We start from the raw sequence: 19,992 nt of genomic DNA on the forward strand, positions 1-19,992 counted from the left end.
TCATCGTATTCAGGGTAGGTAATATAACACCACCTCATCGTATTCAGGGTAGGTAATATAACACCACCTCATCGTATTCAGGGTAGGTAATATAACACCACCTCATCGTATTCAGGGTAGGTAATATAACACCACCTCATCGTATTCAGGGTAGGTAATATAACACCACCTCATCATATACAGGGTAATATAACACCACCTCATCGTATACAGGGTAGGTAATATAACACCACCTCATCGTATTCAGGGTAGGTAATATAACACCACCTCATCGTATTCAGGGTAATGTAACACCACCTCATCGTATTCAGGGTAGGTAATATAACACCACCTCATCATATTCAGGGTAGGTAATTTAACACCACCTCATCGTATTCAGGGTAGGTAATATAACACCACCTCATCGTATTCAGGGTAGGTAATATAACACCACCTCATCGTATACAGGTAATATAACACCACCTCATCGTATACAGGGTAGGTAATATAACACCACCTCATCGTATTCAGGGTAGGTAATATAACACCACCTCATCGTATTCAGGGTAGGTAATATAACACCACCTCATCGTATTCAGGGTAGGTAATATAACACCACCTCATCGTATACAGGTAATATAACACCACCTCATCGTATACAGGGTAATATAACACCACCTCATCGTATACAGGGTAATATAACACCACCTCATCGTATGCAGGGTAATATAACACCACCTCATCGTATTCAGGGTAATATAACACCACATCATCGTATTCAGGGTAGGTAATATAACACCACCTCATCGTATTCAGGGTAATATAACACCACCTCATCATATTCAGGGTAATATAACACCACCTCATCGTATTCAGGGTAATATAACACCACCTCATCGTATACAGGGTAGGTAATATAACACCACCTCATCGTATTCAGGGTAATATAACACCACCTCATCGTATTCAGGGTAATATAACACCACCTCATCGTATACAGGGTAGGTAATATAACACCACCTCATCGTATTCAGGGTAGGTAATATAACACCACCTCATCGTATTCAGGGTAGGTAATATAACACCACCTCATCGTATACAGGGTAGGTAATATAACACCACCCCATCGTATACAGGGTAGGTAATATAACACCACCTCATCGTATACAGGGTAGGTAATATAACACCACCTCATCGTATTCAGGGTAGGTAATATAACACCACCTCATCGTATTCAGGGTAGGTAATATAACACCACCTCATCGTATACAGGGTAGGTAATATAACACCACCTCATCGTATTCAGGGTAGGTAATATAACACCACCCCATCGTATACAGGGTAGGTAATATAACACCACCTCATCGTATACAGGGTAGGTAATATAACACCACCCCATCGTATACAGGGTAGGTAATATAACACCACCTCATCGTATACAGGGTAGGTAATATAACACCACCTCATCGTATTCAGGGTAGGTAATATAACACCACCTCATTGTATTCAGGTAATATAACACCACCTCATCGTATTCAGGGTAGGTAATATAACACCACTTCATCGTATTCAGGGTAGGTAATATAACACCACCTCATCGTATACAGGGTAGGTAATATAACACCACCTCATCGTATACAGGTAATATAACACCACCTCATCGTATACAGGGTAGGTAATATAACACCACCTCATCATATTCAGGGTAGGTAATATAACACCACCTCATCGTATTCAGGGTAGGTAATATAACACCACCTCATCGTATACAGGTAATATAACACCACCTCATCGTATTCAGGGTAGGTAATATAACACCACCTCATCGTATTCAGGGTAATATAACACCACCTCATCGTATACAGGGTAGGTAATATAACACCACCTCATCGTATACAGGGTAGGTAATATAACACCACCTCATCGTATTCAGGGTAGGTAATATAACACCACCTCATCGTATTCAGGGTAGGTAATATAACACCACCTCATCGTATACAGGGTAGGTAATATAACACCACCTCATCATATTCAGGGTAATATAACACCACCTCATCGTATTCAGGGTAATATAACACCACCTCATCGTATTCAGGGTAATATAACACCACCTCATCGTATTCAGGGTAATATAACACCACCTCATCGTATTCAGGGTAATATAACACCACCTCATCGTATTCAGGGTAATATAACACCACCTCATCGTATACAGGGTAGGTAATATAACACCACCTCATCGTATTCAGGGTAATATAACACCACCTCATCGTATTCAGGGTAATATAACACCACCTCATCGTATTCAGGGTAGGTAGTATAACACCACGGACCAGGTATATGTGTATGTGTAATTCTGTATGACCCCCAGGCGGAGGCTAAGAAGCTGGAGGACTCGTCTCTGTACCTGAACCTGCCTGCTACCAAGGTGGAGCTGGAGGAGAAGGGTTTGTCCACTACAGGGAAGGGTTCACACAACCTGGGCAACTGTACCATCAGCAAGGACTCCTTCCAGATAGCAACCCTGGTGTGTTCCACCAAGCTCACACAGAACGGTAAAGAGACTCTCTCTCTCCCTCTAGCCCTCTCTCCTTCTAGTCCACTACAGCCTTCTCTCCCTCCTCTACCCTCTCTCTCCCTCTAGCCCTCTCTCCTTCTAGTCCACTACAGTCCACTGCAGCCTTCTCTCCCTCCTCTACCCTCTCTCTCCCTCTAGCCCTCTCTCCTTCTAGTCCACTACAGTCCACTGCAGCCTTCTCTCCCTCCTCTTCCCTCTCTCTCTCTCCCTCCAGCCTTCTCTCCCTCCTCTCCTCTCTCTCTCTCTCTCTCTCTCTCTCTCTCTCTCTCTCTCTCTCTCTCTCTCTCTCTCTCTCTCTCTCTCTCTCTCTCTCTCTCTCTCTCTCTCTCCAGCCCTCCTTACTTCTCTCTCTTCCCTCCCTCCCTCCCTCCCTCCCTACCAGTAAAAGGACCAAGCTGGTGCATGTGACATGATGTTCCTCATCTAGAACTGTACCGTTGGACACCTCATTATAACTATATAGAATGTATGTTGTTAGACTGGTGCTTTCTGCTGTGAACTTGACTCTTGGCTTCTGGGCTCATGGCATCCTCTCCTAGAATGAACCAAACCCTAGGATGGTTTTCAATCTGTCTCGGGCTACAAGATGGGATGAACATGGGAACAAAGACGAGATGAAAACTGAAGCAATGAGAACAAAGACCAGGGAAAGACTGGGGCACTGACTACAACAGCCCATCTTTTGGCACTTTAAATTCATAGTTTTACTAGCAGCCATTTCCTGTCCGTCCCACCACGAAGACACATTCTGAATAAAGAGCGCTCTGACTCAGATCATGTGAAACAGAGATGGAGATGAAGAATTAAAAGAAAGATAATTTCTGCTATGCTCCCAGGGAGCCATTGAAACAACTCAGTGTTGTCTAAGTACCTCTCCATTACAGTCCAGTCACAAAGCAGCTATATGCAGCAGTTCTCTCTCTCTCTCTGTCTCTCTGTCTCTCTCTCTCTCTCTCTCTCTCTCGCTCTCTCGCTCTCTCGCTCTCTCGCTCTCTCAGGAATGAGAGGCTGCTGCATATCACAACGCTGCATCCTACACCCTATATAGGGCACTGCTTTTGACCAGAGCCCACAGGGAATAGGGACCCATTTGAAGTGTCGATGTAGACCAGGGTGCATTGCTTTTCCCCTCCCTGTATGGTGACAGAGCTTTCTCCTCATGTTCTTCTCTACTGTGTTTCTCCTCATGTTCTTCTCTACTGTGTTTCTCCTCATGTTCTTCTCTACTGTGTTTCTCCTGATGTTCTTCTCTACTGTGTTTCTCCTGATGTTCTTCTCTACTGTGTTTCTCCTGATGTTCTTCTCTCTGTGTTTCTCCTGACTTCCTTCTCTCTGTGTTTCTCCTGATGTTCTTCTCTACTGTGTTGCTCCTGATGTTCTTCTCTACTGTGTTTCTCCTGACGTTCTCTACTGTGTTTCTCCTGACTTCTCTACTGTGTTTCTCCTGATGTTCTTCTCTACTGTGTTTCTCCTGATGTCCTTCTCTCTGTGTTTCTCCTGATGTCCTTCTCTACTGTGTTTCTCCTGATGTTCTTCTCTACTGTGTTTCTCCTGATGTTCTTCTCTACTGTGTTTCTCCTGATGTTCTTCTCTACTGTGTTTCTCCTGATGTTCTTCTCTACTGTGTTTCTCCTGATGTTCTTCTCTCTGTGTTTCTCCTGATGTTCTTCTCTACTGTGTTTCTCCTGATGTTCTTCTCTACTGTGTTTCTCCTGATGTTCTTCTCTACTGTGTTTCTCCTGATGTTCTTCTCTACTGTGTTTCTCCTGATGTTCTTCTCTCTGTGTTTCTCCTGATGTTCTTCTCTCTGTGTTTCTCCTGATGTTCTTCTCTACTGTGTTTCTCCTGATGTTCTTCTCTACTGTGTTTCTCCTGATGTTCTTCTCTACTGTGTTTCTCCTGATGTTCTTCTCTACTGTGTTTCTCCTGACTTCCTTCTCTCTGTGTTTCTCCTGACTTCCTTCTCTCTGGGGCGGGGTCTGAGGCGGGGTCTGGGGTCTGTGGTGGGGTCTGAGGTTTTACACACCCTCCGTCCTCCCCCTATTACACACCCTCCGTCCTCCCCTCTATTACACACCCTCTGTCCTCCCCCCTCCGTCCTCCCCCCTATCACTCACCCCCCTGCTGACTGAGCCCCTCTCCTCACTCCGAAGTGTTACTAGTGATTTCCTCTACCTCATCTCAGTTTAAATATTTTTAATGTGCTTCCCTATGGACCGCCATCCAGCTTCTCGGATATCCCAGAGTCCCCGGCCCGTTTCCATCTGAGATGAAACTCTCCTTTTAATTAAGCTAGAGTTATGCGTCCACCAGCCCTGGGAGCCGACGGCGTTGGTGAGGAGAAGTGGCTGTGGTCTCTTCTCTTCCCAGGGGGTTGGCACTACAGTCGTGGGACTTTGTCACAGGCAGGAGGACAGCTTGAGAAAATAGGGAGATGAAATGACCTGAGAGAGATATCATCTGCAGTGCCTCCTCTCTAAACTTGTAGTTGTCAGATACACAGAGGGAAGAGCCTTGTGGAGCCCCTCTCCTCTCCTCATCCACCTCATTCAATTCAAGGGGCTTTATTGGCATGGGAAACATGTGTAAACATTACCAAAGCAAGTGAGGTAGATAATATACAAAAGTGAAATAAACAGTAAATATTAGTTTCAAAACAATAAAGACATTACAAATGTCATATTATATATATACAGTGGTGTAACAATGTACAAATGGTTAAAGTACACAAGGGAAAATAAATAAGCATAAATATGGGTTTCATTTACAATGGTGTTTGTTCTTCACTGGTTGCCCTTTTCTTGTGGCAACAGGTCACACATCTTGCTGATGTGATGACACACTGTGGAATTTCACCCAGTAGACATGGGAGTTTATCAATATCGTGTTTGTTTTTCCACCTCACTCTCCCCCCTGCTGGCTGAGCCTCTCCTCTCCTCTCCTCTCCTCCTCTCCTCTCCTCTCCTCTCCTCTCCTCTCCTCTCCTCTCCTCTCCTCTCTTGCTGATCGTTGCTGAGTGTTGGCGCTGCAGATGTACAGATTTGTAACTCCTGGCGAGGCCTGTTTAAATAAGACCAGAGGACTGAACCCTGATAGGTGGATACCCAGAAGACTGAACCCTGATAGGTGGATACCCAGAAGACTGAACCCTGATAGGTGGATACCCAGAAGACTGAACCCTGATAGGTGGATACCCAGAAGACTGAACCCTGATAGGTGGATACCCAGAAGACTGAACCCTGATAGGTTGATACCCAGAAGACTGAACCCTGATAGGTGGATACCCAGAAGACTGAACCCTGATAGGTGGATACCCAGAAGACTGAACCCTGATAGGTGGATACCCAGAAGACTGAACCCTGATAGGTGGATACCCAGAAGACTGAACCCTGATAGGTGGATACCCAGAAGACTGAACCCTGATAGGTGGATACCCAGAAGACTGAACCCTGATAGGTGGATACCCAGAAGACTGAACCCTGATAGGTGGATACCCAGAAGACTGAACCCTGATAGGTGGATACCCAGGGTATTTATCACCTTCAGTGTCCAGAAGCTTGATTGATTCAAGTTACAGACAGAGAAGAGGAGGAAGATGAGAGGGGGTTGAGTTTGAGGAGGGGGTCCCTTATGGCTCAGTTGGTAGAGCATGGTGCTTGCAACGACAGGGTTGAGTTTGAGGAGGGGGTCCCTTATGGCTCAGTTGGTAGAGCATGGTGCTTGCAACGACAGGGTTGAGTTTGAGGAGGGGGTCCCTTATGGCAACGACAGGGGTTGAGTTTGAGGAGGGGGTCCCTTATGGCTCAGTTGGTAGAGCATGGTGCTTGCAACGACAGGGGTTGAGTTTGAGGAGGGGGTCCCTTATGGCTCAGTTGGTAGAGCATGGTGCTTGCAACGACAGGGTTGTGGGTTTAGATTCCCACCGGGGACCAGTATGAAAATGTTTGTACTCATTACTGTAAGTCTCTCTGGATAAGAACGGGCTAAATGACTCAAATGTACATGAGTCGGAAGAGAGCAGAGAGGGGGTGGAGGAGGAGGAGGAGGAACAGGGAGAGGAGGAGGAACTGAGAGAGGAGAAGGGAGGAGTTATTAGGATTTTTAAAATTAATATTTTTTAAATTTAACCTTTGTTTAACTAGGCAAGTCTGTTAATAACACACTCTTATTTACAATGACGGCCTAGGAACAGTGGTGTTAACCGCCTTGTTTGGGGCAGAATGACAGATTTTGACCTTGTCAGCTCAGGGATTGGATCTAGCAGTCTTTCGGGTTACTGGCCCAACTCTCTAACCACTAGGCTACCTGCTCTAACCACTAGACTACCTGCTCTAACAACTAGACTACCTGCTCTAACCACTAGACTACCTGCTCTAACCACTAGACTACCTGCTCTAACCACTAGACTACCTGCTGGTTACTGGCCCAACTCTCTAACCACTAGGCTACCTGCTGGTTACTGGCCCAACGCTCTAACCACTAGGCTACCTGCTCTAACCACTAGACTACCTGCTCTAACCACTAGACTACCTGCTCTAACAACTAGGCTACCTGCTCTAACAACTAGACTACCTGCTCGAACCACTAGACTACCTGCTCTAACCACTAGGCTACCTGCTCTAACCACTAGGCTACCTGCTCTAACCACTAGGCTACCTGCTCTAACCACTAGACTACCTGCTCTAGAACCACTCTAAGACTACCTGCTCTAACCACTAGACTACCTGCTCTAACCACTAGGCTACCTGCTCTAACCACTAGACTACCTGCTCTAACCACTAGACTACCTGCTCTAACCACTAGACTACCTGCTCTAACCACTAGACTACCTGCTCTAACAACTAGACTACCTGCTCTAACCACTAGACTACCTGCTCTAACCACTAGACTACCTGCTCTAACCACCAAATAGATTTCTCCTGCTTGAGAGAGAGAGAGAGTAGGCTACAGTAGTGCTTTCAACAGTGGGGTGGACTCACTCTGCATCACTGACGAGATAGATTTCTCCTCCAGCTCAGTATGTGATGTGTCTCCTTCATCTAAAACAGAGAATGTGCTTCACTTCCTATTTAACTTTTGTGATTTCATTCATTCACTACAACGCTATGCAACGACTCTCTCCTCTCCATCTTTATCTGAATTTATTATGGTCCCAAGACCACAACTGTTCTGCCTGCGGCTATGGAATCTAGCGTGAGTACCGTCTAGCGTGGAGTACCGTCTAGCGTGGAGTACCGTCTAGCGTGGAGTACCGTCTAGCGTGGAGTACCGTCTAGCTTAGAGGACCGTCTAGCGTGGAGTACCGTCTAGCTTAGAGGACCGTCTAGCGTGGAGGACCGTCTAGCGTAGAGGACCGTCTAGCGTGGAGGACCGTCTAGCGTAGAGGACCGTCTAGCGTAGAGGACCGTCTAGCGTAGAGGACCGTCTAGCGTAGAGGACCGTCTAGCGTAGAGGACCGTCTAGCGTGGAGGACCGTCTAGCGTAGAGGGCCGTCTAGCGTGGAGGACCGTCTAGCGTAGAGGACCGTCTAGCGTAGAGGACCGTCTAGCGTAGAGGGCCGTCTAGCGTGGAGGACCGTCTAGCGTAGAGGACCGTCTAGCGTAGAGGACCGTCTAGCGTAGAGGGCCGTCTAGCGTAGAGGGCCGTCTAGCGTGGAGGGCCGTCTAGCGTGGAGGGCCGTCTAGCGTGGAGGGCCGTCTAGCGTAGAGGGCCGTCTAGCGTGGAGGGCCGTCTAGCGTGGAGGGCCGTCTAGCGTGGAGGACCGTCTAGCGTGGAGGACCGTCTAGCGTAGAGGACCGTCTAGTGTAGAAATCCTGTCTTCCTGTTCCTCTCATTCAGTCCAAAAGGTTTGTGTCAGATGTTGTTGAATAGAGCTGACATCTGTCCTCTAAAAGTCAGGCTGTCATTGTAAATCACAGTTAGATGTGAATAAAGGGGAAACAACATCTGTCCTCTCTTCTGTCTGTTATGTCTCGTATAGTGGATCTGTTGGGTCTGTTGTGTCTCTTATAGTGGGTCTGTTGGGTCTGTCCTCTCTTCTGTCTGTTATGTCTCGTATAGTGGATCTGTTGGGTCTGTTGTGTCTCTTATAGTGGGTCTGTTGGGTCTGTTATGTCTCATATAGTGGATCTGTTGGGTCTGTTCTGTCTCGTATAGTGGATCTGTTGGGTCTGTTATGTCTCGTATAGTGGATCTGTTGGGTCTGTTATGTCTCGTATAGTGGATCTGTTGGGTCTGTTATGTCTCGTATAGTGGATCTGTTGAGTCTGTCCTCTCTTCTGTCTGTTATGTCTCGTATAGTGGATCTGTTGGGTCTGTTCTGTCTCGTATAGTGGATCTGTTGGGTCTGTTATGTCTCATATAGTGGATCTGTTGAGTCTGTTATGTCTCGTATAGTGGATCTGTTGGGTCTGTCCTCTCTTCTGTCTGTTCTGTCTCGTATAGTGGATCTGTTGGGTCTGTTATGTCTCGTATAGTGGATCTGTTGGGTCTGTTATGTCTCATATAGTGGATCTGTTGAGTCTGTCCTCTCTTCTGTCTGTTCTGTCTCGTATAGTGGATCTGTTGGGTCTGTTATGTCTCGTATAGTGGATCTGTTGGGTCTGTTATGTCTCGTATAGTGGATCTGTTGAGTCTGTCCTCTCTTCTGTCTGTTCTGTCTCGTATAGTGGATCTGTTGGGTCTGTTATGTCTCGTATAGTGGATCTGTTGGGTCTGTCCTCTCTTCTGTCTGTTATGTCTCATATAGTGGATCTGTTGGGTCTGTTATGTCTCGTATAGTGGATCTGTTGGGTCTGTTCTGTCTCGTATAGTGGATCTGTTGGGTCTGTTATGTCTCATATAGTGGATCTGTTGAGTCTGTCCTCTCTTCTGTCTGTTATGTCTCGTATAGTGGATCTGTTGGGTCTGTCCTCTCTTCTGTCTGTTCTGTCTCGTATAGTGGATCTGTTGGGTCTGTTGTCTCATATAGTGGATCTGTTGGGTCTGTCCTCTCTTCTGTCTGTTCTGTCTCGTATAGTGGATCTGTTGGGTCTGTTGTCTCATATAGTGGATCTGTTGGGTCTGTCTCTCTTCTGTCTGTTATGTCTCATATAGTGGATCTGTTGGGTCTGTCCTCTCTTCTGTCTGTTATGTCTCGTATAGTGGATCTGTTGGGTCTGTTCTGTCTCGTATAGTGGATCTGTTGGGTCTGTTATGTCTCGTATAGTGGATCTGTTGGGTCTGTTCTGTCTCGTATAGTGGATCTGTTGGGTCTGTTCTGTCTCGTATAGTGGATCTGTTGGGTCTGTTGTCTCGTATAGTGGATCTGTTGGGTCTGTTATGTCTCATATAGTGGATCTGTTGAGTCTGTCCCTCTTCTGTCTGTTCTGTCTCGTATAGTGGATCTGTTGGGTCTGTTCTGTCTCGTATAGTGGATCTGTTGGGTCTGTTGTCTCGTATAGTGGATCTGTTGGGTCTGTTATGTCTCATATAGTGGATCTGTTGGGTCTGTCCTCTCTTCTGTCTGTTATGTCTCGTATAGTGGATCTGTTGGGTCTGTTATGTCTCGTATAGTGGATCTGTTGGGTCTGTTGTGTCTCATATAGTGGATCTGTTGGGTCTGTCCTCTCTTCTGTCTGTTATGTCTCGTATAGTGGATCTGTTGGGTCTGTTATGTCTCGTATAGTGGATCTGTTGGGTCTGTTCTGTCTCGTATAGTGGATCTGTTGGGTCTGTTCTGTCTCATATAGTGGATCTGTTGGGTCTGTCCTCTCTTCTGTCTGTTCTGTCTCGTATAGTGGATCTGTTGGGTCTGTTATGTCTCGTATAGTGGATCTGTTGGGTCTGTTATGTCTCGTATAGTGGATCTGTTGGGTCTGTTATGTCTCGTATAGTGGATCTGTTGGGTCTGTTCTGTCTCGTATAGTGGATCTGTTGGGTCTGTTATGTCTCGTATAGTGGATCTGTTGGGTCTGTTATGTCTCGTATAGTGGATCTGTTGGGTCTGTTATGTCTCGTATAGTGGATCTGTTGGGTCTGTTATGTCTCATATAGTGGATCTGTTGAGTCTGTCCTCTCTGCTGTCTGTTATGTCTCGTATAGTGGATCTGTTGGGTCTGTTATGTCTCGTATAGTGGATCTGTTGGGTCTGTTGTGTCTCTTATAGTGGGTCTGTTGGGTCTGTTATGTCTCATATAGTGGATCTGTTGGGTCTGTTATGTCTCATATAGTGGATCTGTTGGGTCTGTCCTCTCTTCTGTCTGTTATGTCTCATATAGTGGATCTGTTGGGTCTGTCCTCTCTTCTGTCTGTTATGTCTCGTATAGTGGATCTGTTGAGTCTGTCCTCTCTCCTGTCTGTTCTGTCTCGTATAGTGGATCTGTTGGGTCTGTTATGTCTCATATAGTGGATCTGTTGAGTCTGTTATGTCTCGTATAGTGGATCTGTTGGGTCTGTTCTGTCTCGTATAGTGGATCTGTTGAGTCTGTTGTCTCGTATAGTGGATCTGTTGGGTCTGTCCTCTCTTCTGTCTGTTCTGTCTCGTATAGTGGATCTGTTGGGTCTGTTATGTCTCGTATAGTGGATCTGTTGGGTCTGTTGTGTCTCGTATAGTGGGTCTGTTGGGTCTGTTATGTCTCGTATAGTGGATCTGTTGGGTCTGTTATGTCTCGTATAGTGGATCTGTTGGGTCTGTTTTGTCTCGTATAGTGGATCTGTTGGGTCTGTTCTGTCTCGTATAGTGGATCTGCTGGGTCTGTTCTGTCTCGTATAGTGGATCTGTTGGGTCTGTTCTGTCTCGTATAGTGGATCTGCTGGGTCTGTTCTGTCTCGTATAGTGGATCTGTTGGGTCTGTTATGTCTCGTATAGTGGATCTGTTGGGTCTGTTATGTCTCGTATAGTGGATCTGTTGAGTCTGTCCTCTCTTCTGTCTGTTCTGTCTCGTATAGTGGATCTGTTGGGTCTGTTATGTCTCGTATAGTGGATCTGTTGGGTCTGTTCTGTCTCGTATAGTGGATCTGTTGGGTCTGTTCTGTCTCGTATAGTGGATCTGTTGGGTCTGTTATGTCTCATATAGTGGATCTGTTGAGTCTGTCCTCTCTTCTGTCTGTTCTGTCTCGTATAGTGGATCTGTTGGGTCTGTTCTGTCTCGTATAGTGGATCTGCTGGGTCTGTTCTGTCTCGTATAGTGGATCTGTTGGGTCTGTTCTGTCTCGTATAGTGGATCTGCTGGGTCTGTTCTGTCTCGTATAGTGGATCTGTTGGGTCTGTTATGTCTCGTATAGTGGATCTGTTGGGTCTGTTATGTCTCGTATAGTGGATCTGTTGAGTCTGTCCTCTCTTCTGTCTGTTCTGTCTCGTATAGTGGATCTGTTGGGTCTGTTATGTCTCGTATAGTGGATCTGTTGGGTCTGTTCTGTCTCGTATAGTGGATCTGTTGGGTCTGTTCTGTCTCGTATAGTGGATCTGTTGGGTCTGTCTCGTATAGTGGATCTGTTGGGTCTGTTCTGTCTCGTATAGTGGATCTGTTGGGTCTGTTATGTCTCATATAGTGGATCTGTTGAGTCTGTCTCTTCTGTCTGTTCTGTCTCGTATAGTGGATCTGTTGGGTCTGTTATGTCTCGTATAGTGGATCTGTTGGGTCTGTTATGTCTCGTATAGTGGATCTGTTGGGTCTGTCCTCTCTTCTGTCTGTTATGTCTCGTATAGTGGATCTGTTGGGTCTGTTATGTCTCGTATAGTGGATCTGTTGGGTTATGTCTCGTATAGTGGATCTGTTGGGTCTGTTATGTCTCGTATAGTGGATCTGTTGGGTCTGTTATGTCTCGTATAGTGGATCTGTTGGGTCTGTCCTCTCTTCTGTCTGTTATGTCTCGTATAGTGGATCTGTTGGGTCTGTTCTGTCTCGTATAGTGGATCTGTTGGGTCTGTTGTCTCATATAGTGGATCTGTTGGGTCTGTCCTCTCTTCTGTCTGTTATGTCTCGTATAGTGGATCTGTTGGGTCTGTCCTCTCTTCTGTCTGTTCTGTCTCGTATAGTGGATCTGTTGGGTCTGTTATGTCTCGTATAGTGGATCTGTTGGGTCTGTTATGTCTCATATAGTGGATCTGTTGGGTCTGTCCTCTCTTCTGTCTGTTCTGTCTCGTATAGTGGATCTGTTGGGTCTGTTGTCTCGTATAGTGGATCTGTTGGGTCTGTCCTCTCTTCTGTCTGTTATGTCTCGTATAGTGGATCTGTTGGGTCTGTTGTGTCTCTTATAGTGGATCTGTTGGGTCTGTTATGTCTCGTATAGTGGATCTGTTGGGTCTGTCCTCTCTTCTGTCTGTTATTTCTCGTATAGTGGATCTGTTGGGTCTGTTATGTCTCGTATAGTGGATCTGTTGGGTCTGTCCTCTTCTGTCTGTTATGTCTCGTATAGTGGATCTGTTGGGTCTGTTGTGTCTCTTATAGTGGATCTGTTGGGTCTGTCCTCTCTTCTGTCTGTTCTGTCTCGTATAGTGGATCTGTTGGGTCTGTTATGTCTCATATAGTGGATCTGTTGAGTCTGTTATGTCTCATATAGTGGATCTGTTGGGTCTGTCCTCTCTTCTGTCTGTTATGTCTCGTATAGTGGATCTGTTGGGTCTGTTATGTCTCATATAGTGGATCTGTTGAGTCTGTCCTCTCTTCTGTCTGTTATGTCTCGTATAGTGGATCTGTTGGGTCTGTCCTCTCTTCTGTCTGTTCTGTCTCGTATAGTGGATCTGTTGGGTCTGTTATGTCTCGTATAGTGGATCTGTTGGGTCTGTTGTAGTAACATCTGTCTGTCCTCTCTTCTGTCTGTTATGTCTCATATAGTGGATCTGTTGGGTCTGTCCTCTCGTCTGTCTGTTCTGTCTCGTATAGTGGATCTGTTGGGTCTGTTGTAGTAACATCTGTCTGTCCTCTCTTCTGTCTGTTATGTCTCGTATAGTGGATCTGTTGGGTCTGTCCTCTCTTCTGTCTGTTCTGTCTCATATAGTGGATCTGTTGGGTCTGTTATGTCTCATATAGTGGATCTGTTGGGTCTGTCCTCTCTTCTGTCTGTTCTGTCTCATATAGTGGATCTGTTGAGTCTGTCCTCTCTTCTATCTGTTCTGTCTCGTATAGTGGATCTGTTGGGTCTGTTGTCTCGTATAGTGGATCTGTTGGGTCTGTTGTCTCATATAGTGGATCTGTTGGGTCTGTCCTCTCTTCTGTCTGTTAGTATAGTGGATCTGTTGGGTCTGTCCTCTCTTCTGTCTGTTATGTCTCGTATAGTGGATCTGTTGGGTCTGTTATGTCTCGTATAGTGGATCTGTTGGGTCTGTCCTCTTCTATCTGTTATGTCTCGTATAGTGGATCTGTTGGGTCTGTTATGTCTCATATAGTGGATCTGTTGGGTCTGTCCTCTCTTCTGTCTGTTATGTCTCGTATAGTGGATCTGTTGGGTCTGTTATGTCTCGTATAGTGGATCTGTTGGGTCTGTCCTCTCTTCTGGGTCTGTTTGTCTCGTATAGTGGATCTGTTGGGTCTGTCCTCTCTGGGTCTGTTCTGTCTCGTATAGTGGATCTGTTGGGTCTGTTCTGTCTAGTAAGTGGATCTGTTGAGTCTGTCTCGTATAGTGGATCTGTTGGGTCTGTTATGTCTCGTATAGTGGATCTGTTGTGGTCTGTTATGTCTCGTATAGTGGATCTGTTGGGTCTGTTATGTCTCGTATAGTGGATCTGTTGGGTCTGTTGTCTCGTATAGTGGATCTGTTGGGTCTGTTATGTCTCATATAGTGGATCTGTTGGGTCTGTCCTCTCTTCTGTCTGTTATGTCTCGTATAGTGGATCTGTTGGGTCTGTTGTAGTAACATCTGTCTGTCCTCTCTTCTGTCTGTTATGTCTCGAATAGTGGGTCTGTTGGGTCTGTTGTAGTAACATCTGTCTGTCCTCTCTTCTGTTTATGTCTCGTATAGTGGATCTGTTGGGCCTGCTGAAGTGGCGCTCCAACACCAGCCTGCTACAGCAGAACCTCCGACAACTGATGAAGGTCGAGGGAGGAGAGGTCGTCAAGGTGAGAGATCAAAGTTCATAGGTATCACAATATGACCCATTAGGAGTTTTTTATTTTTTAACATTTGAATTATTTAACCAGTTCGTCCCATTTGAGGTCAACTGACCAAGAAAGCAGCTTGGAACCCTGAGTTCTAGAGGATGGGTTTAACCAGTTCGTCCCATTTGAGGTCAACTGGTCAAGAAAGCAGCTTGGAACCCTGAGTTCTAGAGGAAGGGTTTAACCAGTTCGTCCCATTTGAGGTCAACTGGTCAAGAAAGCAGCTTGGAACCCTGAGTTCTAGAGGAAGGGTTTAACCAGTTCGTCCCATTTGAGGTCAACTGGTCAAGAAAGCAGCTTGGAACCCTGAGTTCTAGAGGAAGGGTTTAACCAGTTCGTCCCATTTGAGGTCAACTGGTCAAGAAAGCAGCTTGGAACCCTGAGTTCTAGAGGAAGGGTTTAACCAGTTCGTCCCATTTGAGGTCAACTGGTCAAGAAAGCAGCTTGGAACCCTGAGTTCTAGAGGAAGGGTTTAACCAGTTCGTCCCATTTGAGGTCAACTGGTCAAGAAAGCAGCTTGGAACCCTGAGTTCTAGAGGAAGGGTTTAACCAGTTCGTCCCATTTGAGGTCAACTGACCAATAAAGCAGCTTGGAACCCTGAGTTCTAGAGGAAGGGTTTGACCAGTTCGTCCCATTTGAGGTCAACTGGTCAAGAAAGCAGCTTGGAACCCTGAGTTCTAGAGGAAGGGTTTAACCAGTTCGTCCCATTTGAGGTCAACTGGTCAAGAAAGCAGCTTGGAACCCTGAGTTCTAGAGGAAGGGTTTAACCAGTTCGTCCCATTTGAGGTCAACTGGTCAAGAAAGCAGCTTGGAACCCTGAGTTCTAGAGGAAGGGTTTAACCAGTTCGTCCCATTTGAGGTCAACTGGTCAAGAAAGCAGCTTGGACCCCTGAGTTCTAGAGGAAGGGTTTGTATTCTCCTCTACAGAGGTTCCACTTTAGACCCAAGGCCTTGAGCTTAATGATGAGCTTTTGCAATTGAAGTGAGTTGTAACACGTTGTGTTTCTTGTCCTTGTAGTTTCTGCAGGACACCCTTGATGCCCTGTTTAACATTATGATGGAGAACTCAGACAGTGACACGTTTGACACCCTGGTGTTTGATTCCTTGGTAAGTAAAGGTTGTTTTTTATAACACACACACACACATTAAATATTTGATTTTGTTCTGTTTCGTGTGTGAGGATATTATACTGTTATACCAGACTGTGGCGGTGTGACCGTATCATACAGCTATGACTCATACACATTACTAATGTGTGCGTGTGTTGTCAAAGAGAAAGTTGACATAGATTCACAGTATCCCGTGTGGACAAACAGAATACAGAAAAGTTGTCCCAGATTGTCTCTCTGCCTCTGGTCTGCCTCAGGCATTGTGTGGTTTTGAAAGTATGCTAAATACACACCTTACCACCGTTAAGGAATGTTATCTATGTGCCAGAGACAAGACAGGTCCTGGGTTAGAGACAACCAGAGGACAGGGAGGCCTACCTGTTGGGAGGCCTACCTGTTGGGAGGCTAAATACACACCTTACCACCTTTAAGGAATGTTATCTATGTGCCAGAGACAAGACAGGTCCTGGGTTAGAGACAACCAGAGGACAGGGAGGCCTACCTGTCGGGAGGCCTACCTGTCGGGAGGCTAAATGCACACCTTACCACCGTTAAGGAATGTTATCTATGTGCCAGAGACAAGACAGGTCCTGGGTTAGGACAACCAGAGGACAGGGAGGCCTACCTGTTGGGAGGCTAAATACACACTTACCACCGTTCGGGGAATGTTATCTATGTGCCAGAGACAAGACAGGTCCTGGGTTAGAGACAACCAGAGGACAGGGAGGCCTACCTGTTCTGACCTACCTGTGGGAGGCCTAGCTGTTGGGAGGCCTACCCTGTCGGGAGGCCTAGCTGTTGGGAGGCCTACACCTTACCTGTTGGAATGTTAGCCTACCTGTGCCAGAGACAAGACAGGTCCTGTTGGGAGGACAGGGAGGCCTACCTGTTGGGAGGCCTACCCTACCTGTTGGGAGGCCTAGCTGTTGGGAGGCCTACCTGTTGGGAGGCCTAGCTGTTGGGAGGCCTACCCTACCTGTTGGGAGGCCTAGCTGTTGGGAGGCCTACCTGTTGGGAGGCCTACCTGTTCTGACCTGTTGGGAGGCCTAGCTGTTGGGAGGCCTAGCTGTTGGGAGGCCTAGCTGTTGGGAGGCCTACCCTACCTGTTGGGAGGCCTAGCCTACCTGTTGGGAGGCCTAGCCTACCTGTTGGGAGGCCTAGCCTACCTGTTGGGAGGCCTACCCTACCTGTTGGGAGGCCTACCCTACCTGTTGGGAGGCCTACCTGTTGGGAGGCCTACCCTACCTGTTGGGAGGCCTAGCTGTTGGGAGGCCTACCCTACCTGTTGGGAGGCCTACCCTACCTGTTGGGAGGCCTAGCTGTTGGGAGGCCTAGCTGTTGGGAGGCCTAGCTGTTGGGAGGCCTACCTGTTGGGAGGCCTACCTGTTGGGAGGCCTACCCTACCTGTTGGGAGGCCTACCCTACCTGTTGGGAGGCCTACCCTACCTGTTGGGACGCCTACCCTACCTGTTGGGACGCCTACCCTAGCTGTTGGGACGCCTACCCTACCTGTTGGGAGGCCTACCCTACCTGTTGGGAGGCCTACCCTACCTGTTGGGAGGCCTACCCTACCTGTTGGGAGGCCTACCCTACCTGTTGGGACGCCTACCCTAGCTGTTGGGACGCCTACCCTACCTGTTGGGAGGCCTACCCTACCTGTTGGGAGGCCTACACTACCTGTTGGGACGCCTACCCTACCTGTTGGGACGCCTACCCTACCTGTTGGGACGCCTACCCTACCTGTTGGGACGCCTACCCTACCTGTTGGGAGGCCTACCCTACCTGTTGGGAGGCCTACCCTACCTGTTGGGAGGCCTACCCTACCTGTTGGGACGCCTACCCTACCTGTTGGGACGCCCACCCTACCTGTTGGGACGCCTACCCTACCTGTTGGGACGCCTACCCTACCTGTTGGGACGCCTACCCTACCTGTTGGGACGCCTACCCTACCTGTTGGGACGCCTACCCTACCTGTTGGGACGCCTACCCTACCTGTTGGGACGCCTACCCTACCTGTTGGGACGCCTACCCTACCTGTTGGGACGCCTACCCTACCTGTTGGGACGCCTACCCTACCTGTTGGGACGCCTACCCTACCTGTTGGGACGCCTACCCTACCTGTTGGGACGCCTACCCTACCTGTTGGGACGCCTACCCTACCTGTTGGGAGGCCTAGCTGTTGGGAGGCCTACCCTACCTGTTGGGAGGCCTACCCTACCTGTTGGGACGCCTACCCTACCTGTTGGGAGGCCTAGCTGTTGGGAGGCCTACCCTACCTGTTGGGAGGCCTAGCTGTTGGGAGGCCTACCCTACCTGTTGGGAGGCCTAGCTGTTGGGAGGCCTACCCTACCTGTTGGGAGGCCTAGCTGTTGGGAGGCCTAGCTGTTGGGACGCCTACCCTACCTGGGAGGCCTAGCTGTTGGGAGGCCTACCTGTTGGGAGGCCTACCCTACCTGTTGGGAGGCCTACCCTACCTGTTGGGAGGCCTACCCTACCTGTTGGGAGGCCTACCCTACCTGTTGGGAGGAGGCCTAGCTGTTGGGAGGCCTAGCTGTTGGGAGGCCTACCTAATAGAAAAAAATTCCACTGAATGAAGTATTTGAGCCATCAGACTGTAGTCTATACCACAGATAAGGGACATCACAGGGTGGATCGTTAGTTGGATATTACACACACACCCCCCCCCACACACACACACACCGTGCATGAGATCCTACAGCCCATGTATTTTCCTGCCAGACACAGTCTTAATTACGACACATCTCTCTAAAGCTGAAAGAAGTAGTCGACTAAATATCTCTACATTAATAGAGCTGTTTCTCGTACTATATAATATGAAATCATCATCCCAATGTCTTTTTGTAGCTATTTCATTGATTTGAACTTCTGACGCACCTTTATTGTACAAAGCCTGTATCAGCAACTGTTATGTGATGTGGTTTTGTAATAGTCTACTCTGACTAGATAATTACCAGCCGGCTCCTCTTATCCAGAGAGAAACTACAGAGAGGAAGGACGACTAACTGCGTCTTAGATTATCTGGGGGGGAAGAGAATATAGAATAGAGAGAAAATTGCCTTTTCATTATTTCCAATCTCATTTCATTTCCTCTCTCTCCTTTTTTTGTCCATTTTCAATGAAGAAAGAAAAGGTCTAGTTTTGCCTCCCGACTCTTGTGACTGTACGGTTTGTGTTTATAATGACTGTGTTTCTGTTTTGATTCTGTCAGGTATTCATAATTGGACTCATTGCCTCCTGACTCTTGTGACTGTACGGTTTGTGTTTGTAATGACTGTGTTTCTGTTTTGATTCTGGCAGGTATTCATAATTGGACTCATTGCCTCCCGACTCTTGTGACTGTACGGTTTGTGTTTGTAATGACTGTGTTTCTGTTTTGATTCTGGCAGGTATTCATAATTGGACTCATTGCCTCCTGACTCTTGTGACTGTACGGTTTGTGTTTGTAATGACTGTGTTTCTGTTTTGATTCTGGCAGGTATTCATAATTGGACTCATTGCCTCCTGACTCTTGTGACTGTACGGTTTGTGTTTGTAATGACTGTGTTTCTGTTTTGGTCCTGGCAGGTATTCATAATTGGACTCATTGCCTCCTGACTCTTGTGACTGTACGGTTTGTGTTTGTAATGACTGTGTTTCTGTTTTGATTCTGGCAGGTATTCATAATTGGACTCATTGCCTCCTGACTCTTGTGACTGTACGGTTTGTGTTTGTAATGACTGTGTTTCTGTTTTGATTCTGGCAGGTATTCATAATTGGACTCATTGCAGACAGAAAGTTTCAGCACTTTAACCCCGTCCTTGAGACCTACATAAGGAAGCATTTCAGTGCTACTCTGGCGTACACGTGAGTACAGCTTATTACTGCTGGAGAAATATACTGAGTGGACAAAACATTAGGAACACCGGCTCTTTCCGGGATATAGACTGACCAGGTGAATCCAGGTGAATCTATGATCCCTTATTGATGTCACCTGTTAAATCCACTTCAATCAGTGTAGATGAAGGAGGAGGAGACATGCAGATGAAGGGGAGGAGACATGTAGATGAAGGGGAGGAGACATGTAGATGAAGGGGAGGAGACATGTAGATGCAGGGGAGGAGACATGTAGATGCAGGGGAGGAGACATGTAGATGCAGGGGAGGAGACATGTAGATGCAGGGAGGAGACATGTAGATGCAGGGGAGGAGACATGTAGATGCAGGGGAGGAGACATGTAGATGCAGGGG

At 47.2% G+C, this 19,992-nt stretch overlaps 1 protein-coding gene across 1 annotated transcript in view; it reads left to right on the top strand.

Moving 5' to 3' along the window:
* LOC127918381 (dedicator of cytokinesis protein 1-like) overlaps nt 1-19,613 on the top strand; it is a 171,534-nt gene extending 151,921 nt beyond the window's left edge. Inside the window, 4 exon segments of the mRNA XM_052501655.1 lie at nt 2,351-2,534; nt 14,498-14,595; nt 15,654-15,743; nt 19,509-19,613. Coding sequence (XP_052357615.1) covers nt 2,351-2,534; nt 14,498-14,595; nt 15,654-15,743; nt 19,509-19,613 — 477 coding nt within the window.
* Nucleotides 19,614-19,992: the final 379 nt, after the last annotated feature.

This window comes from Oncorhynchus keta, unplaced genomic scaffold (assembly GCF_023373465.1).
Source record: "Oncorhynchus keta strain PuntledgeMale-10-30-2019 unplaced genomic scaffold, Oket_V2 Un_contig_14081_pilon_pilon, whole genome shotgun sequence".
NCBI lineage: Eukaryota > Metazoa > Chordata > Actinopteri > Salmoniformes > Salmonidae > Oncorhynchus > Oncorhynchus keta.